This window comes from Hydractinia symbiolongicarpus, chromosome 8, assembly GCF_029227915.1.
Source record: "Hydractinia symbiolongicarpus strain clone_291-10 chromosome 8, HSymV2.1, whole genome shotgun sequence".
NCBI classification, from domain to species: Eukaryota; Metazoa; Cnidaria; class Hydrozoa; order Anthoathecata; family Hydractiniidae; genus Hydractinia; species Hydractinia symbiolongicarpus.
Window position 1 is genome coordinate 5,070,182 of NC_079882.1, and position 23,438 is coordinate 5,093,619.

General features: G+C 34.9%; 3 protein-coding genes across 4 annotated transcripts; 1 reads left to right on the forward strand and 2 right to left on the reverse strand.

Annotated features, from left to right (window-relative positions):
• Positions 1 to 866: 866 nt before the first annotated feature.
• On the reverse strand, positions 867 to 20,851 carry LOC130654533 (uncharacterized). 2 transcript variants are annotated; one of them, XM_057457140.1, is made up of 3 exons: positions 20,168 to 20,851; positions 1,181 to 1,256; positions 867 to 1,076 (listed from the first exon to the last, which is right to left on the reverse strand). In XM_057457140.1, the coding sequence occupies exons 1-3, from the start codon at positions 20,246 to 20,248 to the stop codon at positions 883 to 885; spliced, it is 351 nt and encodes a 116-aa protein (XP_057313123.1). In that variant the 5' UTR covers positions 20,249 to 20,851; the 3' UTR covers positions 867 to 882. The 2 variants fall into 2 exon arrangements, with proteins under 2 accessions (XP_057313123.1, XP_057313124.1); XM_057457141.1 differs by lacking the exon at positions 20,168 to 20,851 and adding an exon at positions 1,337 to 2,525.
• Positions 4,193 to 5,160, forward strand: LOC130654534 (uncharacterized). Its single transcript, XM_057457142.1, has 2 exons — positions 4,193 to 4,555; positions 4,629 to 5,160. Exons 1-2 carry the CDS (start codon positions 4,334 to 4,336, stop codon positions 4,743 to 4,745), a joined length of 339 nt encoding a protein of 112 aa, XP_057313125.1. The 5' UTR covers positions 4,193 to 4,333; the 3' UTR covers positions 4,746 to 5,160.
• On the reverse strand, positions 6,503 to 8,311 carry LOC130654532 (solute carrier family 25 member 36-like). The gene has a single exon (XM_057457139.1). The coding sequence runs from the start codon at positions 7,721 to 7,723 to the stop codon at positions 6,686 to 6,688; it is 1,038 nt and encodes a 345-aa protein (XP_057313122.1). The 5' UTR covers positions 7,724 to 8,311; the 3' UTR covers positions 6,503 to 6,685.
• Positions 20,852 to 23,438: the final 2,587 nt, after the last annotated feature.

Consider the following 23,438-nt stretch of genomic DNA (forward strand, 5'->3'; position numbering starts at 1 on the left):
GAAAATGTCGGCAAAAAAAACCGGCAAAAAATTAAATTAATGACACAATTTTTAATCACCTTTTACCGACTAAATTTTTTAATGTAGTCACTTTTTGCTGACTAATTTCTTAGTCAAAAATGACCATAAAAGGTTGAGTTTTCAATGTTTTCAGCAGCAGAAGGATAATAAAAACAAATTAGTAAATCCCAATGAATTTTTTTCTTTTTGTCTCATTTGAATTTTTTCTCTGTTTTGGTTTTCAACTTTTTTTTCTGCTCTCTTCTTCTGCTACTCTTACTCCTTTCCAATAATTAATTCAAAATAAGTTTAAAAAATCAGCAAAATTGGAGGTCACTTTTCCCTGACTTTTTTCCCAATAAGGTATATAAGAAAATCTGTTTCTCCAGAAATACTGACGCTTATGGGATTATATTTAGTACATATATGTAAGATATTGGATTAAAAAAAAGAAGCGAGGTAAGGAAACAATATAATGACGTCAATTAGATCAGAAATGACGTCATTTAAGCTGGATAAATATTTCCTTTAAATCTGGTCTGTATATCCCTAGTACCCATATGACCTCAAGAGCTCCTTGGTAAGCACCTAATGACAAGCATACATGTAGTAATATATATTTGAATAGTAAATAAAACATTTTACAATACTCACAAAGTAAAAACTTATTCCCGTACTAAAAAATACAATCCCTCCCCCCCGCAAAGCATAAATTTCGATCGCAAGCCCCGATAAAAGTAAAAAAAGTCGAAAAATTCAGCACTTAATCACGTGCAATATATGCCTAGTTAAACAGCACCTCCAGGTATAGGGTTAAACAGCGGTAGGTATACGAAAATTAATTTCATTACATTAAAAAGATATGGTAAATATTATCTTAGTTTATCTTTTAGTTTTAAGGCAATTATCGTAAACACTAGATACAAGAACGTACGCATGTATACTTTCTTTGTCGTATAAACCCTTCTTCAGAAGACTGGTACAAAGAGAACGTATGTGTATGTTTGGCTTTTGTATATCTGTACATTTTTTTTCTTCAGCGAGATGCGCCAAAAATTCATTAGCGGTTGTGGTTTCTAAATTTAAGAAGCAATATGAAGATTTTTTTTAAATAAAGTTGATCATGTACTGTTTTATATCGTATCAAACCGGATAAATATATTATATCACAAGCTCTTACTTTCCAAAGGTACTTGATCAATACAACGGCTGGTTACTTCGCGAAAGCGAGGAGATGAAAAAGTATGAGGAGAGATCTAAAAAAAGAAGTAATGTTGTCAATATCAAAAAAAAAATTCAATTACTGGAGAAATGCAATTCGAAAACAAGTTCTCACGGTTTCGTTACTTTTATATTCTTGATGTTTTTGGCCATTTTCGTTTGATGACTTATACATCGTTCTGTATTCTTTCTCTTAAAATTTCTGTCTTTTGCGATCTTCAAACACTATCTTACTTTTTGACTTTTTAAAAATATAGGTTACTTTATGGTTTTAAATAGTTTTAAATTGGTCAAAAAACTAAATTCGTTAGTTAATAATTCATTTCTTTATGTCAAACTGTTCTCCCATCACTATTCAAAAGTTTAATAATTAAGCAAGTAAGAAAACTATGCAGCCAAGTTTTCATCATGTCCTTTATTTCACGGGCATGCGCATACTAAGTTTACTTTAGATATCTCCATCTTCTTCTTTTTACCAGGACAGAGATGACCAAAACAAGTCGATGACGAGTCTATTGTGGAAAAAAATGACCTAAGAAATAATTAGGACATGAGAAACATTGATAACAGTCGTGTGTTGTATTTTATACGTAGCTGAAGTTTTTATACCTGTACTAATATTCTTTTAATAAATAAATATTGCACGGTTGTTTTCTGCCCAAATAGTGATCCATGAAAAAATGAAAAATAACTGACCTGACATTAAGGATTCTTTTTCGATATGTTTGTTGACCATTTTTTTAATAATATTTTGTTTTAACAGAATGAATATCAGAAAATCAGAGCTCTTTGAGACAGAGGTTTCAAAAAACTTTGGCGACGAGAATGGCCTGAACATTTATTTAGCAATATCGTAATTTTAGGAAGGTTTTTAACAATAGCCAGTGTGAAGTCGTCACACTTTAATCTTTTACTGCTCGACTCAAGCTCACCACTTAAATCCTTTTTATACTTTTTTGCATTAAATATCAGAAAAGTACAGACCCCTGGGTTAATGACGCAATTGAAATTCGAATAAGGTGAATGCAAGGCACTAAAGCGCACTCAGAAGCCTTTGGGTTAAACATTGAACCTACTTTTTAACAGAGCTAATGTGCGTAGGAAGCATAACCAGGGGATAAAATACACGCAGAGAAAAAAAAACTTTACTATTATATAGTATAGGGCAAGGTAAAAGCACATAGAGATTCTGCCCACTCACATGTGTATGTGTACAGCGCCACAATACCCGGACTCATCGATGGCAACAATCAAAATTCGTGTTTGTCTCTTGGTTTTTGAATTTGTCGATGCAAACTTTATAATGTTTTTCCGAAACAGAGAAAGTTCGAGATAAAGAGTATAGGAGAGAAAATCCAGCAAAGTTCGGGATAAGGAGGGTTTACTGTATTTTTAACCATTGCTGACTAAAAAATATTTTTTTGTTTTTTACACACAAAAAGAATTTACAAACTCCTTTACGTAATATATAATCATTAAAGTTAAGTATTTTTTAACTGTCACTTTCCTCCTTGCGTGCTTATACACATGCAGAATCCGTAAGACAGAATCGACCGCACAAGTATTTCAGCATGCATGCCAATTTTTGTCCACTAAAATGAACCTGGTTTACTCAGGGCTTTAGTTGCTTTTATGTTATCGGTAAAGGTCCTTATAAACGAGTTGAAAAAAAAACATAAAAATACTGACATTTCTTTCTGCTGAGCGAACATTTAATTAAAATACATTTATAAATTTCTGATGGAGTGCGCAGTGTGCATATAGTCAGATTTTTATAAAATTAACGTCCAATTTTTAACATATTTTCCGCCAAGCGATTAAATTCGACAAATAACCATTCAGTTTCGAGATTTCCTGTTGGACTGGTATGCAAATGTTTTAATAACAACGTTCAACATCTTTGCGCACGTAAAGGCCGTTTCACATTACAGAAATATATTGAATCCAACATATTGGAAATTATTGATAACTATTGAAAAATATTGCCTCAATTAATTGACATAATGTGAAACCAACTTTTGAGACACGTTCGAAAAAACATTACGCAATCGCTTTCAATACTTGTCAAGACTTTTTAATTCAAACACGGTTTGAATTAAAAAATATTGCAAGGGAAATTCTTTTGTTGTGAGAACCCTCAATTGTTCTCCGAACAATAGAAAAATCGAATCAGCAAAGTATTCGAAATTTGTCTGTCTGAAATAAACAGTAAATGAAACATACGATCGAAGATAAAAGATGGAGCAAAATAACATTTATTATTTTGAAAGTCAGCCACACGATTTTGCTACGAATGATCAAATACTATTTCCTCAAGCTACGACGCAACAGCAACATGCCGCACATGTCTTCACTCAAAGCTCACCAAAACCAACCTCGTCAATCTTGAGCCAAAACACACAAATATTCGGTCAGAGCGTGCCACAGCAACTTCAACCTTCACTCAGCCCCGTATTTCAAAATCCAGAAGATGAAACTTCTGCGAAACCTCAGAAGCGAGGAAGAAAAGGCTTGAAACATGAGAAAGTTTGGAGTAGTGGTGAAACTGAACATTTGATAAATTTGTGGTCACAACACAAAGTTCTATACAAAGTTAGTTGCCCAGGATATATGGACAAAAACAAAAAACAACTGGCACTTGTAGCGATTGCAGCCGAGCTAAATTGTAGCGAGAGTGAAGTACAAAAGAAGATGCACAGCATGAAGACTTAAATGGACATTTAAAGAGACATTTAAAGAGACAATTTGCAATAATTCGAAATATTTTCCAATATAATGAATTCAATAATTTTCAATTGATATCATTATTCATAAATATATTGCTGTCAATATTTTTCTATATATTGCTGTAATGTGAAACGGCCTTAAATTCAACATGTTGCACTGCATGCACTGTTTGTTTTTGTTCTTCTTTGCAACATGAAAGAATAATGCTAAAGGCCGTTTCACATTACAGCAATATATAGAAAAATATTGACAGCAATATATTTATGAATAATGATATCAATTGAAAATTATTGAATTCATTATATTGGAAAATATTTCGAATTATTGCAAATTGTCTCTTTAAATGTCTCTTTAAATGTCCATTTAAATTTTGTTGTAATTCAAAATGTCTGAGGAACAGAGAAAAGCGGTTGCTGCGATTATTATTGCTACAACTTTACTTCCGACAAACTTTTCCAAACCTAAGGTTACGCGTAGAATTTGGGTGAAGGAGTGGATGAAAAAACGAAAATCGATCGGTGTTTACGATAACTTAGTGCAAGAACTACGTTTGTATGACGAAGAGAGTTTCCGCAAATACCTGCGAATGAGCCCAGACATATATGAGGTGAATATAATTTTTAACTTGATATTCATGTGAAATAATTCTGAGTTTGATCTAAAACAATCCTTTTGTTTAGCTTTTACTTGAGAAAGTCAGAAGTAAATTAACGAAGAAGACAACGCATTTACGGAAACCTTTGGAGCCGGAGTTGAAGCTGACATTAATATGGATTTTGAAATACGGGGCTGAGTAAAGGTTGAAGTTGCTGTGGCACGCTCTGACCGAATATTTGTGTGTTTTGGCTCAAGATTGACGAGGTTGGTTTTGGTGAGCTCTGAGTGAAGACATGTGCGGCATGTTGCTGTTGCGTCGTAGCTTGAGGAAATAGTATTTGATCATTCGTAGCAAAATCGTGTGGCTGACTTTCAAAATAATAAATTTTATTTTGCTCCATCTTTTATCTTCGATCGTATGTTTCATTTACTGTTTATTTCAGACAGACAAATTTTGAATACTTTGCTAATTCGATTTTTCTATTGTTCGGAGAACAATTGAGTCTTCTCACAACAAAAGAATTTCCCTTGCAATATTTTTTAATTCAAACCGTGTTTGAATTAAAAAGTCTTGACAAGTATTGAAAGCGATTGCGTAATGTTTTTTCGAACGTGTCTCAAGAGTTGGTTTCACATTATGTCAATTAATTGAGGCAATATTTTTCAATAGTTATCAATAATTTCCAATATATTGGATTCAATATATTTCTGTAATGTGAAACGGCCTTAAGTCGCTGCAGTGACTGTTGTCTTCAATACCGCTCGATGAAAATTTGCAAAGACAAGAGTCACTTGTGATGGGAATAGGTGGTCTGCCCCATGTTGAATATCATAATTTAATGAGGGTACATATTTTATAGGTAAGTTAAAAATAGAGTTTACGGAGCGTTGATTAAACTGGCGGTATAGAAAATATTGATATTTAATTATTTATTTGTGAGAACGTTCTGAAAATATTTTTGGCTTCAAAATGTGAATAAATTAAAAAAGTCCCAAGCTTTCTTCGAAGCTATGCGATTACTACAACACAACAAGGGGCACTTATTTTAGTTTACTGACCTTGCAAGGGGCCGCTTATTTAAATTCACGGAAAAGATCAAGGATGATCAATTTTTGATTCGGCGTTTTAACAATAGTCCCCCCCTTATTGTTTAACCGCCTCGATCACCCCTTCACGAAAAGCGAATATATAATTATCGCCCAACCTCGTCCCCAGGGCATATTGTATCTTTTTTGACCATCGCGGTCCGAGGCTCATCAGAAAAGATACAAGATGGCATGGGAACGAGGTTTGTTATAGCCGTGTAATAGTGTGCTTTATCGAGAATTTGCATGCAAGCGCATACGCAAAGTCCTCATTTCGTGCATTCAGTGAACGGATATGCGCATGTTTATAAACGGTGCTTCGTTTCGCGTCCTGCTTTCGTTTTTGGCGAATTCAATTTATAATCTAAATTTTGGTAATGGCAAATCCCTTTTTATTGAAAGCAGCTGTTGTTTTTTATAACAGTAAAAATAAAAATATTTTATATATAGAATTCACATAAATTTTTCATTTAATGTGTAACTATTTTGCTTGGGATGAATAGAGAAAAAAATATGATTGAAGCATTTTCAATCGAAAAATAACGCTTCTCACTAATGAAAAATAAGTCAATCAATGTTTAGTGCTATTGAGTAAATGCCGCATTTTATTGACTTATTTATCACTAATCCACCCTGGCACAAGGTTCAAATTTGCAGACTCCTCTCTCCTTTTAACCCCCATTTATGGACCAATGCCACCAAAAATTTTACCAGCAACCCACAAACATTTAAAACGAAACTTGTACAGCCTAGGATAGGTTAACATTTTCCCCCAACTAGGACCATATTAATGTCTGTTATTTATCCAATTAAAACTGAGAAGTTACTATATTGGAACATTTTCAGCAAACTCAACCAAAACACATAAATATATCCGTATTCTACTCTGGTTATTATTTTTTTTGAAACTCAAATGTTTATACACACACAAAATACTTTTATGCAGGAATGTTTAAACCCATAACAATATGTGTAGTGACACAACAAGAGAAGCAACAAAAAGAATAACAGGTTTGTGTCGCCATAAAAACAGTTCTGGCTGAGAATATCCTTGTTAATCATTGACAAAAAAATTTACTATAGTCTCATATGTTAGAAACATTATGACCGTATTTGGAACTTGTCTCATTAGATGCGCTCCCATGCCTCCATACAAACCAGCCATTTGTTCTTCTTTATAAACTTTTGCAAGTGTTTGAAAGAATCCATAATATTTTTTCTTGCCACCTAGCTTTGAAGATTCTTGTCGTAACCTAGTTCTAGCAACTTCATGAGGGTAAACAGATACAGTTGCAATAGACTTTGCAAGAAATGCTGCAGTAATATAGTCTATGGAAGTAAGTTTTTCATCTAAAACCTTTACATCTGTCAGGAAAATCTTTAGCTTTTCATACAACACAAAATAGACCATTGTTTCTGCTGCACCAATATAGGATGCAGACAAACCACGATAAAACCCTCGTATTCCTTCATTTTGAAAAACCTCCTTAATTACCTCTACCAAAGGTCTTCTTTTGCCCGTCGAAGTCATATCTAGCTGCAGACGTGTTTTTAAAAACCATATAGGATTTGTCATTGTTGACGTCAACCAACTTGCACTTAATGCTGAAAGCATATGTGTCCATGAACTGTTGGAAAGATGAGTAGAAGTTAGAAATGTTTTAGTTTTAGTATAAACAGAAAAATATATCGCTCTACTTGGAGCAATTCCAATTAAGTTTGGAACCAGTCCCTTGTAAAGGGCACCTATGCCCTCAGTTTTTACCATGTGCTTGATATAGCAAAAAACGTTAAGTCCAAAGCGATTTGAATTCATATTAATCACAGTAGATTGTGAGGTAGTACTGGCTAAAGCTGTTGATGAAACATTTCTTGTCTGTAGACTTAGCATTGATGACTGTAATCGCGTTTGAACAACATCTAGTGGACATGTCACAACTACGCCAGCAGTGCCACCAACTCCACCAGCAATAAAGTTTATAAAAATACTCCGTTGACTTGAAGGAGAAGGTTTCCCAGATTGTTTGACTTGAGTACTCGACATCACAGACGACTGCGATTTTTTTGTAGCAGTATTTGCTGAATGTAACATCTTATCTGGGTATCTATAGCTAGCTAACTTTTTGGAAGCACGAGCTTAAAATACCACAGAGCTGATAAACTAGGATATCTTACTATTTCATAATTGCTATACAGGATATAGTCATCTAGCACGTCCCATCACTTTCCTTGAAATGTTGATGGAACAAACATGGAGAATTTTATTAAAAAAAAATTAACCAGCTACGTGCGCTGGTTTTAATCGTAACTTAATGTAATAATTTCAAACCTCGTGAATGGTTGATGAACTTCAGTCCCAACCCTTAGTTTTTAGGAATTTTAAGATGTCAGACTTTTGCAAAACCACACTCTCTTTAGAAACCTTTTTTCCGCATCATTAACGGAAAACAAAAGATGTCGGATAACAAAAGATGCTGGAAGCGCAAGGTTGGGTGTAAAAGATGAAAAATATCTTTTAAATAAGAAAACGGTCCCTCAACCTCATCCCCAAGGATGTTGGGGCCACTCGATATGTTTGCAAGCAAAAGTTTGTTATATTCCACGTGGAACGTGAATATCAGATCAAGGGTTTGAGCAGCCTTGTCAGCCCATTGAAGCCATCTACTACTGAACGCAAATCGGCTTATGTGGCAGGCAAGTAGAGCAACTCTCTGCAATGTCACATAGAAACCCTCGTTCCCAGGGATTTTTGCCCCTGGTAGCATGACCAATATATGGTGACATGCAAATAACGCTTTAAAGGAGAGGCGAACTGCTGAATAAAATTTTATGATAAGTGTTGATTTTAAAGACCAGGCTGATTGGCTTGCTCACTTGCTCCATCAACTATAACTATAAACCAAACATCATTTTGTTTACATTTTTGTGAGTGCTGAATCATTTTTAATTGAGTATTTTTACGCATTTGTCAAACGGGTGGCTAAATTAAAAAACAATGGGATATATTTCTTTTTATTGTGATGGTCACGGGGTCAATGTACACAAGGTTGAAGATCAAAATGGCAAAAATGTTGAACAACATTTAAAAAACAAATTTTATTATTTTGTACTACTTAACTTGCCAATAAAATAGCGAGTAAAGATAAAGAAATTAAAAAAGGAAGAAAGATGAAGCTACCATATTGCACGTTCGATTTGTTATTGAAGGTTTCCGGTCTGTATATTTATTCAAATTTGGCGCCATCTCTTGATAACAAACTTTATCGTTCGAAGTTGGTAGTATGTTGTGGAAAAGGGACTCAAAACATGAATAATATAGTTGATATAGGTGAACATTTATCATAGCACATCCGTATTTCATTCTGAACAGAGAATGCTTCACCCCGATCAGACCTCTGATAATGACGGGCAAGTATAATGCGTGTAAGTCATATTGAAGAAGAACTACTTTGTTCATCTCTGTTGTTCATTCTCTGTTGAGAATGAAATACGGATCTGCTATGATAAATGTTCACCTATATGTATACACATCATCCGGATAAACTATTTGAGTTCATCCCTAACATATTGCCGCACGTAGTGTAGTGGGTTCGTCTGCGTTTCCCAGTTCTGGGGACCGCGGATCGAATCCCGCTTGCTGCTTAGCAGTATGTTAGTGATGAACAAAGTAGTTCTTCTTCAATATGAATATTGTTGATGGTGATGACAGATATTTCGTTAGTTCAAAGAAGTTTAAACGAAGGTTATAAAAAGTTGTTACTATTATAGTACGTAAAATATTCATGGTTATCTCAAGTAAAAGATGTCATTTTTGATGCTTACTAAAAAGTACATTTAAAACCTACTTATTTTCACCCGATACAGCCATGGAATTTCTATAAAAATGTTGTTAGAAAGATATATAGGTAGTTAGTCGTGAAATATAGTTTTTTATTTGGTATTATAGTAGTTATCTTAGCAGATTTTAGGATTTAGAAATCTATATATATTTTTCTCTCGCTTAAAATTTATTTTCTGGCTGCCACAAAATAGTTTCTTGTTCGCCTCTCCTTTAAGTAATTTCAGCTTTAGTAGCCTTTATTTTTTGTCTCCTACGTACAAAAAATCGTGAATTATTAGGAATTTGCAAAATACGCGAAAACTGGTTCTCGCGAAAATTAGGTTCAAATTTTACAAATTGTTTTTGCCCTTAAATATGTATTATATGCAGATATTTGAAATATAAAATATAAAAAAACCTAAAATCAAGAATAAAGAATAAAAGATATAACTAACTAAATAAAAAAAGCTTAAATAGGACGATGAGAAAGATTAGACACTCTGTTGCATAGTGCAGGTAAAAATATAAACATATAAAACAGGTGGAATTGTAATTTAAAGTTTCCCTTCTTCATGAAGTGTTCTGGCAGTTCATTGTGACATTTTGCTTGGTCTAGGAAGGTATTATTCTTACTAGATTTAAACACAGCCACAGAAAGACCGCAGGTTTCTTCTCGGTTCAGCAGTCCCGACATGAAAGTTTTCTGGGTGTGGATGGACCAGTTTTACCGTATGTCCGATTAACGACAAGCAGCTTTGCTTAACGACAGCGACTATTGTTGCGCAATGCGGGAAGACATTTTATTACATTGTTTATGTGTACATTGTAGGGTTTTAATTAAAATGTATTTCAAGTAGCTTTAAATCGGCTTTTTGTTCGATGGATTTGACAGAGAAACGAAAGTGGAGCCTATTTTTATCTTAAGGCGACGTACTTAGCGTTGTGGATAAAAGATTATGATTGAAATTTCTCACAGTGTAAAAAGTAGGTTGTTGTCATGTGACCAAGCGAAAAGTTTATTTATGTCGATTTTACTTCTTTTGCATTTTCGTGGAATTAATTTTCGCGGTTGACTAAGGGCAATGGATTCTGCAATAATTTAGTTTTGCCAGTAATAAAGAATTAAATTTCTCCAAAAATGAAATAAAAAAAAATTCAGAGCTAGAGTTGCTATTTTAGACACACTTTATTTAATGTGTAAACAATTCTCACCCTATTCACTATTAAAGCTAATTCTTCATCACTCAGGTTTATTCCAACTTGTAATGGTCTTGGAACAAGAGGTTTCATAAGATAACAAATTGCAAATACATTGGTCATCGTGCGTTCCAAGAAAATTATTTCTTAGATAATCTCCACAGAGCAAAGAAGATATGTTGTGGGAGGGATCTAACTTCGTGAAGAAAACAATACGCGAAAAATGTTGTCCAACATTTATTAATTTATTAACACGATCAGTTATAATAAGACAGACGAATGCGACTACGAATGCGACTACAAGTGACTACGAATGCGACTACAAGTGACTGCAAATGCGATTACGAATGACTATGAATGGGACTACGAGCGACTACGAGTACTAAAAGTGAGTACGGGTGACTACAAATGGGACTACGAGTGACTACGAGTACTACGAGTGAGTACTAGTGACTACGAGTGATTCCAAATGGGACTACGAGTGGCTACAAATTGGACTACGAGTGACTTCAAATGGGACTGTGAGTGACTACGAGTACTACGAGTGAGTACGGGTGATTATGAGTGATTCCAAATGGAACTACGAGTGGCTACAAATTGGACTACGAGTGACTTCAAATGGGACTGTGAGTGACTACGAGTGACTACGTGACTACAAAAACAAATTTAACAAAGAGGGTAAATAAAAAATACCAATAAAATATTAAAAAAAATGTAAATTACCCTCAGTGTTCTCAACATCCCTAAAAACCTAACGAAAAGAACAGCTAAATTCAGGGGCGGATACAGGTTTAAAAAGTCCTTAGTCAAAATTTCACTGAAGCCGAAATTTTTTTGTCGCAAATGCCCCAATTTTCATTTTTTAATGCAATTACCAGACACCTATTTCATAAGAATAAATTGAAAGAAAAAACAACATAAATCTATCTACTTTTTCATAGCATCTAGTATTCCAAAATAATGTTTTTTAATAACCCATAAAAATCTTCTTTCTTCTTTCCTTTTTTTTTGCACATCACGTAATGTAGAAAACCATGGAAAAATTGAATCTAACATGAAATGGGTCAAATTGAGCAAATTGTCAAAACCAGCCAATGGAATAATGAATGAATCTATCAAATCTGACACCTTTAAACAAAACATCTGTATACCGGGTTGACATCAAAAAATTATATAAAAACAATTTTAAAAAGGAATGTGCAAGAACTATTTCAGTAAAAAATACATAAAAAAAAATTATATGGCATATAAGAAACAAGGCTCAAAAAGTAAATTTATAAACTGAAAGTGCTCTTGCTGAAAAACAGCATTAAGATATAAATTAGGGGTTGTGCTCAAAGCATTTTAATAAAATAGGAGTTAGGACTTCAGAAAATCCAAAGTTGAGAAACTATCAGGGTGAACCTAAGATGTTAAGTGTATAATTACCAACTTAAAAGTAAGACTTAGTAAAAGATGAGTAAGTATGGGTAAGTATGGGTAAGTAAGGATAAAGAAATTGTCTGTTATACAGGTAGACAATTTACTTTCATCACTTGACGTCTTTGACGTGTATCCGGCCCTGAAATTATGTGTTTCAAAGCGACATTCGTAAGCCATCGGATTTTTTACCCGATTGGATCAACTTTCTTTGCTCATGAGGAAAGAGCTTGACTCAACACAACTCAAAAAATGTCTAAAAAAATATGACCTATAAAATAAATATTTCAAAACTAGAAAGTTGCTGATAGCAGAGCAAGTATATTTTCTTCAAATTTCTGAGCAAGATCATTTGAGATGTTTACATTGTCATGGACCTCACTGCGTTCGGCCCATATGTCATGATCTCGGTCTACATTTTCCCGTATAGACCGGCTAAACGGTTAATTAGCCACTAATACTCACTTCAAAAATCTCTATCCAAACACACTTCTAATTTATCTCTCTTCAATGTCAACTCGCACGCTACATGTTTTCTCGTTTTCACAAACAGGTGTTATTTTGAGTGAGATCACAGAAGCGTTTTCAAATAATCGTGTCAGATGTTTTAGCATAACATAACACCAGGAACTAATTATCACCCTGTAATTTAACTAATTCTTGCTCGTAGTCTCCTGTAGTCACTCGCAGTACTCGCATTCTTACTCTTAGTCAGTCGTAGTAAGTCGTACTACTGTAGTCCTACTCGTAGTCACTCGTAGTCACCCGTAATACTTGTAGTTTGACTCGCAGTCACTCGTAGTCACCCGTGATACTTGTAGCTTGACTCGTAGTCACTCGTAGTCACCCGTAATACTTGTAGTTTGACTCGTAGTCACTCGTAGTCACATTCATCTCTCTTATTATAACTGATCTAAACCCCATTAAAATTTCGAACACTTTCGAATGTATCTGTTTAAGACAAATGCACTCCTTTGAATTTATAAGAACAGTGTTTTTTCGTTTCAACATAAATATTCTTAACCTTTGGACAAAATTCATCCCGATATAAGTTTGGCACGATTGATCCCCGTCTATGCCCCTAATAACCATTTGCTTAAACTTTCGTTTTTTATCCATGTCTCTTCAAGTCCACAATAAAATTTTGCAAGGCAGTGGAATAAAAACATTCAAAAAAGTGCCAGATCCACAATCATAAAATGCTTTTCATTGCAATATAAATTCATCCAACCAACAAAAAACACGTTTTACGTCTGAAATAACTGGAAGGAAAAGATATTTATTTCCTGATAATTAGGGAATAGGTCAGGTATTGGGATAAGATAGCTCTGAATACTGTATTTGGCGTTTTTTGTCACAAGATCACTGTTACATGTTGAACTCTTTAAAGAAAATCCTTATTGATTTTTGAGTCCAAAATATTGCCAGATCAGTTATGTATGGGTTTAAGGTAATAGATTGTACAATAATGACTATCAAAATATTTTTTAATTTTTAGTGGAATTTCACTTTTTGTCAGAACTATTGGTAACATACGTTATAAATCTTCTAAAAGAAAGAATTTGTTTAATGAGGCTGAAAAAGAGGCGTAGGTTGTAGTCAAAATCCACGATTTCCATGTATAATAAAGAAATAAGACCACTGTTTTTGGTAGATAATACTATTAGTCATAATAATGTCAAGGTTGAAAGTGCGAAAAAAAATTCCGAAAAAAAACGGATAACATATCTTATCGGTGAAAAAAAGTCGGCAAAAAAATTAGTCACTTGGATAAAAATCTAGTCACTTTTTGCCAAGTAATTTTTTGAATTTAGTCACTTTTGCCAAGTAATTTTTTGAATTTAGTCACTAATAAAGAATAATTGCATATTTCTGTGGAAAGTTTATCATTTCTTGAACATGATAGTTTAGTAGGCGATGTTTCGGAGATCCTTCTCCCATCATCGGGCAAAGTAAAATGATGTTGCGCATGTATTTATATAATCAGAAACGAGCTGATAATTACAGTAATTACGGTAATTAACATTTTCGGACCTAGATGTAGGTAACTACTTCTTCTGTAGGGCTTATAACCAAATCTCAGGAAGTTGATACAAGCTGCTGTTTATGTGTTTGTTACGTTCTACACTGTTGATGGTTTCTTTAATCTTCCTGGCCGTTTCTGGATTCTCTGTCAATGATTTTCTTCTCATCCCAATTAAACTGTTGACATCTGCTCCAGCTGTGGTCCGCAATTTCGTTTTTCTTCACATCTCCGTTTCTCACTGCGCGCATATGTTCTTGTACTCGTTGCTTAAACTCGTTGCTTGTTTCGCCTATATACACTACATCACAATCTTTACACGGGATTTCGTAAACAACATTGCTTTGTTCTTCCAGGTTTATTTTGTCTTTTGGTTTAGACAAAGTGCTTCTTAGGGTATCTTTAGAGTTAAGAATGCATTTGATTTTGTGTTGCCTTAAAACTCGACGAAGGATCTCGCTGGTACCTGGTACGAAGGGTAGGAATGCTGATGCGATAAATTTCTCTGATGTTCCCTTGTTGTCTCCGTTGCATTTTCTCTTCATTTTATGACTTTATGACTGTATCCATTTGCGATTAATGTATTTCTTACACGTCGAATTTCTATTTTCCTCTCCTGTTTGTCACTGACTACGCTGTTGGCACGATTCAGTAATGAAGATATGACACTTTCCTTGCAAGATTTCTGATGGTTTGATTCGAAGTTAAGGTACTCGTTAGTGTGTGTTGGTTTACGATACACTGAAACTGAAATGGTACCATCCTTGCGTTTGACCAAAGTGTCCAGGAAAGCGATACTTCCATCGTGTTCAAGCTCAACAGTGAATTTGATTTGTCGATGTAGGCCGTTGATGTGTTCATGGAACTCTTCTAGATGGGATCTTTTTTGGCGAATACGTCGTCAACAAATCTTTTCCAAACCTTTGGACGTCTGTCTGATGTGACTAATGCTGTTGTCTCGTGTGCTTGCATGTATATTTCTGCGACTACTGATGATGCAGGGCCTCCCATGGCAACTCCGTCTGTTTGAGTGTAGAAGTTCTTATTAAACAGATGCCATGTTTTGGTTAGAACAAGTTCGAACAAACGCAGAAAATCCGGTACTGGAATTTTCGTCTTTTCACCGAATGCAGCATCGTTTTCGATAAAGGTCTTAATTGATGTTTAATTGATGTTGTCGTCTGCTATCTTTATTTCTCTGATGTATTCCGAAATTTCTTTTGAGTTTTTGCTATGGTCACTTGCTGTGAATTTGCTGAGGATGGAAGCAACAAATTCTGATAGGTTGTATAACGGTGTTCCAGTCAGGAGACTATTGGTCGAGTTGGATTTCCCTGTTTATTGATTTTTGGTAGTCCGTAAAATCGCGGTGGTGGTCCGTCACAAGGATTCAGTCGGTAATACTGCTTATCGTCGATGTGTTCGTTTCTCTTCAACTCCATTAAGATGTTCCTTTCTTCTCGTTTGATGACTTCTGTGGGATCTTTCTTGAGAAGTTCGTTGCACTTGTTGATGTAGTCAGGTGTATTCATGATAACCGTTGTTTCCCCTTGTCTGCCGGTAGGATTATGATATCTTTGTCCTTCTTTAGATTCTTCAATGACAGTCTTTCAGATTTTTGCAAATTGCCCTTCGGTGTTTTGTTTTTCTGTAGCGTGAGGTTTACTTTAGCTCTTACTGTGTATGCCTTTTCTTTTGGTAGATCTTTAATTGCCTCTTCCACTTTCGCAACTATTTCTTTCTTTGGAATTGAAGCTGGTGTCATACAGAAATTCATTCCTTTTGATAGAAGGTTTGTTTCTTCAGTCGTGAGTTGTCTGTTGGAGAGTTTGACAATCCATTTGCTCTTTTCTATCATCATTGAATCTGTCATTGATTTTGTTGAACTTTTCTGTCTTTAACCGATCTCATTTCTTTTTCATACACGCTATGATGAATATTCTTCACCTGTTTATATTGGTCGATGGAAAGTCTCGATTTGATGGTGTTGTCAAGATCAAGTATTTTGCGATGTAGGGTGTTACGTGTTACGTGATTTAGGTGGATTCTTTCTTGCAACAACTGGCGCCTTGCGCGCTGTAAGATTTTCTTACTTCTTTCAGTCTTTACTCTGCAGGTAAGTCGAAGATCTTTAGGTGTTATTTCGTTGTGAAGACAACGTAGAGAAAACCGAAGATGGTTAGAGTATCGTGCGTATTTTATTCTTGATTTCTCTAGCGATCTGACTTCTGCCAAGATGGATTCTCCATATTGCTGTTTGATATTATTGAAGATATTATTTCGGTTTGTCTGCTCAGTATTCATATTACTGTGGAAAGTTTATCATTTCTTGAACATGATAGTTTAGTAGGCGACGTATAAAAATATTAGTTACCTATCCAAAATTTAGTCACTTTTTGCCGATTTTTTTTAGCGATAAGGTACGCTTCGCTATTTTTGTTGGCATTGATTTATCGTTGATAAAAAACTCTTTACCACATGTTTAGTTTCCCAGTAAATGTTTTATCTAATTAAAAATCGTTCTTTAAATCGTAAAATATTCGCAATCAAAGTTAAACATGCGTTAAGGTAATTTCTAGCATTCCATTTCGAATGCGTTCTATCGAGATGATTTGGTTTTATTGTTTTTTTTGTGTGTGTTAGATTGTGACACGTTGAATGGTTCGGACGATTAAGGATAGCTGCAACGAAAGGTAGGTGGTAAAAGAAACCAATTTTTTTAAGATTAAGTCTATATAAATGTACAGATCTTTCTACATAACTTGCGTCCACTTGACTATAGTGTTTGACAGTAAAAATTCAAACCTTTTGATTTGCTTTTCAAGTTGTAGCTAGCGTATTTTTGGAATTACGTCTTCAATCATAATTTTCATTTTGGATGAACCCAGGCATGATGCAAGATTCGTGTTAACATTACTTCGATCTCTTGTATCGCGGTTAACGAAATTGATTCCCACCTCTCAATTTCGCAACAAGACAATCTTCAAAATTATTTCATGTCATTTTAAATATTTTATCGAACCTGAAACATGGATCTACATAAAGGCAGGTCTGGAAACCTGATCTTGCCGTGATAAATTCTAAAGGCCGGGGCAAATCGAGGCAAATTTTTGAGCACCATTACCCGTCAACATTTGTTGGTGAACATGTTGACTCGATTTGTTTTGGGTATCAACATGTTGACTAATAAAAAAAACCTCTAAAAATGTTGATTAACATTTATAAACGTTTTTATAAATGTTGATCAACATTGTTGATGAGTTTTGTATCTTGCTACGATTTGCTATAGCCATCAACATTTCTGGCAGCATTTTTCAGTATTTTCTAATCATTTATTTGCAAATTCAGATGTTCTAACACGAATTTAAAAGTGTTTGCATAAAAATAAGGTCAAAACATAGATATTTATTCATTTTGAAAATGGCGGAAGTCACTGCTACAGTTAATTCTGCAACTACCACTGCTGGTAAACAAAAATTTAAATGGAACGATGAATTGGTGGAGACCAATGCCAGCAATAAACATACTGCAGCTTCCTTCTCCGCCATTTTGAAAAAAGAGAATGAATGAGCACGATTCGGTAGAACGTGGTTGCTCAAAATGTTGACGAGAATGTTGACGAGGGTATAGCAAATCGTATTTACATGTTGGTCAAAATGTTGGCCGAGAATGTTGATCGATTTGCCCCGGGCTTAAAGTCATCATCCAAGACGAACATGATATTTAGGATTGAGCGAATACAACTTTAGAAGCTAGCTCGATTAGATTGCTATCCTGTCATCAGAAGAGTACAAAAACTCTGCTTGTTTCCTTGATAAGTTTGTGCAGACTCTGAAACTATCACTGGAACAATGAAGTACATGTTGTTTTTCCATATGAAGTAAATCGCATTTGGGTTAGAGAAATGTCATGTGTTTGTTGCGGCTGCTTTACTGACAAATTTCTCCCCAACACCGCTTGTGGAGGTTGGCGCACTGCTAACCTTAAAGCATCATCGTGTCCCAGTCAAAAAACACTCCCCGAGATTATTAAACATGTTGCAGCTGTCTACGACAGAACTGTGTATGTTGGTAAGGTTATTGACATGGATAATTCAGATGCACATATTCATTTTATCAACACAATGGCGGAATTAGACATACAACCGTGTTTCGTGTTCCACATTTTTCTGTCATAAATTAAGGTATATATTTTATACAATAATGAATTACACTATACACTTATTAAGTGGGACTTCGGATAAACAGTATGCCCACTATATAATACGCCTTTCTTCGTCCCTTGAACTTCCTTACCCTCTTCAAGCAAAAGAACTTCGCTTAAGTGAGACCCCGGATAAGTAGGACGTCCGCTAATTAGTACATTTTTTCCGTCCCTTGGAGCAAAAACTTCACTTGAGTGGAACATTTAATGGAATGACTTCATATTTTTCCAAGACTGAAGACATTGCAATGATTTGAAAGAAAAAAATTCTAAACAAAACAACTTTTCTCAAGTTCTTTTTGTGAAAGTTCAGTCATGTCGCAGCTAGGACAAAAAGGGAAGCTGACATCTACACCAATTACAGAAAAATACCGCATTCTTAAGCAATTTGACAGTGGCAAAAGTCTAACACTTGTCGCATAGAATCATAAAATACTGAAACAAACCATTTCAAATTGACTGATAAACGAGTCAGTTGATTCAAATTTACTAACGAAAAAAGGAATAGATTCAGAACGTACGAACACCTCGACGAAGCTTGCTACAAAGGGCTCGTAGATGCGAGTGCTCAGAAGATTCCTGTATCAGCCTCAGTTTTGAAAACTAAAGCTTCGTTTTTTGCAAAGGAGATGGGAAATGGCAGACAACAGTGCGTCAAACGACTGGCTAAATCGTTGGATAAAAGAAAAAACGTTTTAATTAAAACAATATAAATTTCATTTCGTTTTTTAAGTTCTTTTTTAACATATCTTCCTGTTCTTTAAACATTAACATACATGGACTTTCATGCCTTCCCGTCTCCTTGGTTTACCGTTCTTCCAGTCACGTGAACCGTACATCCATAATATTTACTGGCTTATAGAAAATAAAAAGTTGTTTTTGCAAAACTTCCATTTTTTCGTTTAATTAAATGACCAACAATAGCCTTTTTCTGTCCATGAACAGAAACAGAAAGTTTGTCCCTTTTGTTATGTTGTTTCATATCTTTCAAATCTTTTTGTATTAGTGAAAACCCCCAAAACCCGCGAAATTCCACTCGTTTGTGAGAGAGAAACAGAGAAAGAAAACAACCTCGTTCCTAGGACATTTTGCCTTGATGATGAAGTTGATAGCGGCAAAAATTGTTGGGTACTCCGTAATAACGGTTCAGGGGCCACAGGACCCAGGGAACAAGGTTGAAAGAAAAAAATTGCATACATTGCAAAATGACATTAGAATTTTTTTTTTTAGTGGAAAAATACGTTCTAGAGATGCAGGGAATTAAAAGGATACAGTCAACTCCCCTAATCTGTTTTTTAGAGAAAGGAAATGATGTCACGAATGAAATGAACGACCCTTGGAAAGAAACCACGCTCATGACAATGCTGAACAAATATGCGGAAGGCGACATTCACAACGCTGATGAGTTTGGATTGTTCTTCAAACCTTTTCCAAATAAACGCTTCATTTGAAAGATGAAAAATGTTCCGGAAGGAGGCACAGCAAAATCAGAGTAACTAGCCTAGCTGCGGTTCACATGTTCGTGATAGGGAAATTGCAGAAGCCAAGATACTTTAAAGACTTAAAGCAAAAGCCATTTTGCTATCGAGGCCGGAAGAAAAGTTGAATGGATGCATAACTATTTAAAGAATGGCTCAGGGATCTTGACGAAAAATAGAAGACAGATGGTTGCAAAATCGCTCTCATCATTGACAACTGGACTGCTCACCCCGAAATTTGGGGATTAAAAGCTATTGATATTTTTTCCTCCCTCCTAACACAACACCAGCCCTTCAGCACATGGACTAGGAGTTATCCGTTCTTTGAAATCAAAGTACAGAGGAAAAGTGATCTAAAAGATGATTAAGGCGATTGATAACAAAAAAAAAAATTACCTGAAATTTCTCTGTTGGATGCAATGAAGTTGCTTGTGTTATGATGAGGTTGCAGAGAAGTTGATGACAACACATTAGCATCTGACGACCCGTTTCATGCACTTAATATTAATCCCCGTCAACTGAGTAAAAGGGATGGAAATTTCAGATTTGTCTACTGAAGATGTCGCTTCTTTCGATGACACAGTTCACGTAACTCAAGCTTTGTTGACCAAGATACCGAGCAGATTTTTAAGGAGCCAACTACATCTGAACTGCGCGATGTCATCGATGCCCTGCGGAATTACACCATGGTGATCGATACCCCAAAGGTAAAAATACAAGCTTCAACAATTGTTGAGAACGAAGTATTAACTCCATCTAAACAGACTAAATTAACTGACTTTTTCTCCGCTTAGGATTCATATAACTTTAGTCTTGTGTCTTTACTTTCTTGGTTTGAAGAAATATAGAAAGAAAAAAAATAAACACAATTACTTATGACCATATTATTTTAATTAAAAATTTACGAATCCCTCTAAGATCACTCTAAGTCTCTCAAAAAGTCTCTCGATATCTGGGACAAATTGGGCTATTTGATAAAAAATACTTATAAGGAGATTCGCTTAAGTAGGACGCCCGTTAAGTATTACATTTTTACTTAGTTCCTTGAGTGTGCCACTTAACGAGACTATAGTGTATAACAAAGAAAGAAGAAGAAAAATTACCTTATTTTTAAGCACTGAACACAAATAATGTCAAAATAAAACTCTTTACTTATATTTTGTTGAATTTAAAGTAATTTTCGATCTCATCACCAACTGGTAGCCTTGAGGTGGAGCATTTGCTTCCAGTGCGGGAAGTGATGCCAGAGACTATAAAAGTGTGAATCTATCCTTTCTGCTTAGCGCTCAACATGAGAATAGGATTGATATCTTAAGGGGGATTTTCACGAAGCGAATTGAACGGCGAACTGAATTGTATCTGAGCATGCGCAGTTTTGTTTATTTTGATTTTGCATCGAAATATTCGCTTCGCTGAAAAGTAGAAACAGCTCCTACTTTTTCGCGGCTAAAGGTTTTGCTGCTAGTTTTTGACCAATCAGAACGCGGTTAACTAATGTAAACAATGACTTTGGCGCCTAATTTATTTTGTTGTGAAAATTAAAAAGCGATTTCGCCATCCAATTCGCCGTTCCATTCGCATCGTGAAAATCCCCCTTTAGGCGGTAGTCTAGTTAAGCGATTGCTGTGCTTGCACGACTTTTGGTTAGATTGGTTAGACATTCGAACTAAAAATATATTTTTTTAAAATCGAATATCGTGTAAACATTACAGGTTTTTACTGTAGCTACATCATAGAATTCTTTAAAAGATAAAAGTAAGTTTTGCTTATATTTTGCCCGCTATGACGTAAGTTCCAACCAATCACATTGTGCGATTTTCGGAAATATTGACGCCGCCCTTTTACCCGGGTAATAACGCAAAGTAATTCACGTCAGTAGGGTTTCCGCAATTTAAGAAAAATGGCCATACTGAAGAAAGCCAATTGTCATAATTTAAGGGGTGGGATCTAACTATCTATCCTTTTTTTCAGTCGGCATTTTTCCGCCGATGTATAATTATTTTTGCACCAAATTTAAAGAAGAAGCTCTATGGTTTTAATTTATGCTTCAGCACATTCATTATAAATGTCTTTATTTTAAGTATGATGCGTTATATGAGAGCTTTTTCGAAATCACGTTTTTTTATAAGAAACAAAAAAGGTTTTGTGTCTCAATGTTGTTTAGCATCTGTATATTATAGATTGTTGCATACTTGTTGTTATTTACCTGAAATGGTCAGATTTCTCTTCCGGGTAGATTGCCGGGCTTACGACTGGCGTAAAGTATAAGCACATTTATTCCATGCCTTGAAAACCCATTTCTATTTTGCACAAGCATTAGGACAGATTGAGTTTTGCATGATCAAGCTGCGTTTAATTCAACAATAGTCTACAAAATATATCGAGACAGGGAGAAAAATTTCAAAGTTCTTCCTAGTTTTACGCAATTTGAACTTGTTAATATTTAAAACGGACTTAGAGTTATTTGGTTAGATCCCAACTCTCAAAATGTGCTTGCAAACTCGCCCCGATGTGGATTATCTCTTTAATAACCCGTAACAGAAACACGAAATATTGAAAATGCGCACGAATATCAAATGCGTAAAATGGGTAAATTTAAAGGACGAGCGACGCGACGGGCGACCCTGTGGATTTTTCCACGGGTTAACGACTTCTCTATAATAATAGCCGTCGTCTGTCTGTCTCTGCCCGGACACCCCGCTGAGTTATAAAATGATGTTTCGGAAACACGTATATAAATTGCGATATATTTTTATCCACTTTGTTGCGAAGGGCAAATAAAAAAGCTATTTTTAAGTTTCTATACCCAAGCCACCAAGGAATAGAATGAAGAAATAATAGAATAGAAATGTTTTTATTTGTTTACGTCTTTATGTTACCAATTTAATAATGGCTTTCCAAACCGGTTAGTACTGTTCCATACAAAGCCCTGTTTTAACAAGCCGTAAACCAATCAAACCATGGATTTTTTCATACTAACCGGTTTTTTGTATCAGACAGGTAATACGTGAAACGGACTTGTTAGAAATCACCACGAGAGCAATTTAAACGATGCTGACCTGAACTACACATCTGTAAAGAAAATTCGCGAGTCGATGGTTTTCGACAACTTTTTAGAAAATGGCTGGAAAAATGTCATTGTCTTCATATTTTTATGAGAGGTTGTAGTCTTGATATATCCTGTATAATTAGTTGTGGGAACGAAATTTGAAATTTGCTACTTTTTCATAATATATTTTGTGCAAGTCTGCCATAAACTATGGCTTTTAGATGTTAAGAGATTTATTAAGTAAAACTTTTTACACAAAATTCTAAGAAAATCTTAAAATATCTCGATTTTAACTTAGTTTAGATCGTTTCGATCAATATAAAACGTGTTCACCGTTTCCCGCTCTTCGGTTATGGCGATAGGATTTCGCGCTTCACCATGTGTGTTTCGATTTTTAAGCCAATTATTTTTTACAATATAAAGAAACAGGGATATGACAAACTATTTATTTTGAGTATCAGCATTTTTTTTGCCATAATTCGGTCATTTTTTTCTACCATCAGCTACCATCAGAACCAACTTAAAGATGAAACTTTAAATACAAAGTAGTCATTTTTATGTTTCTTAATCTCCTAAAAGCCTAATTATTGGTGAAACCTACAATATTATCTATATGGA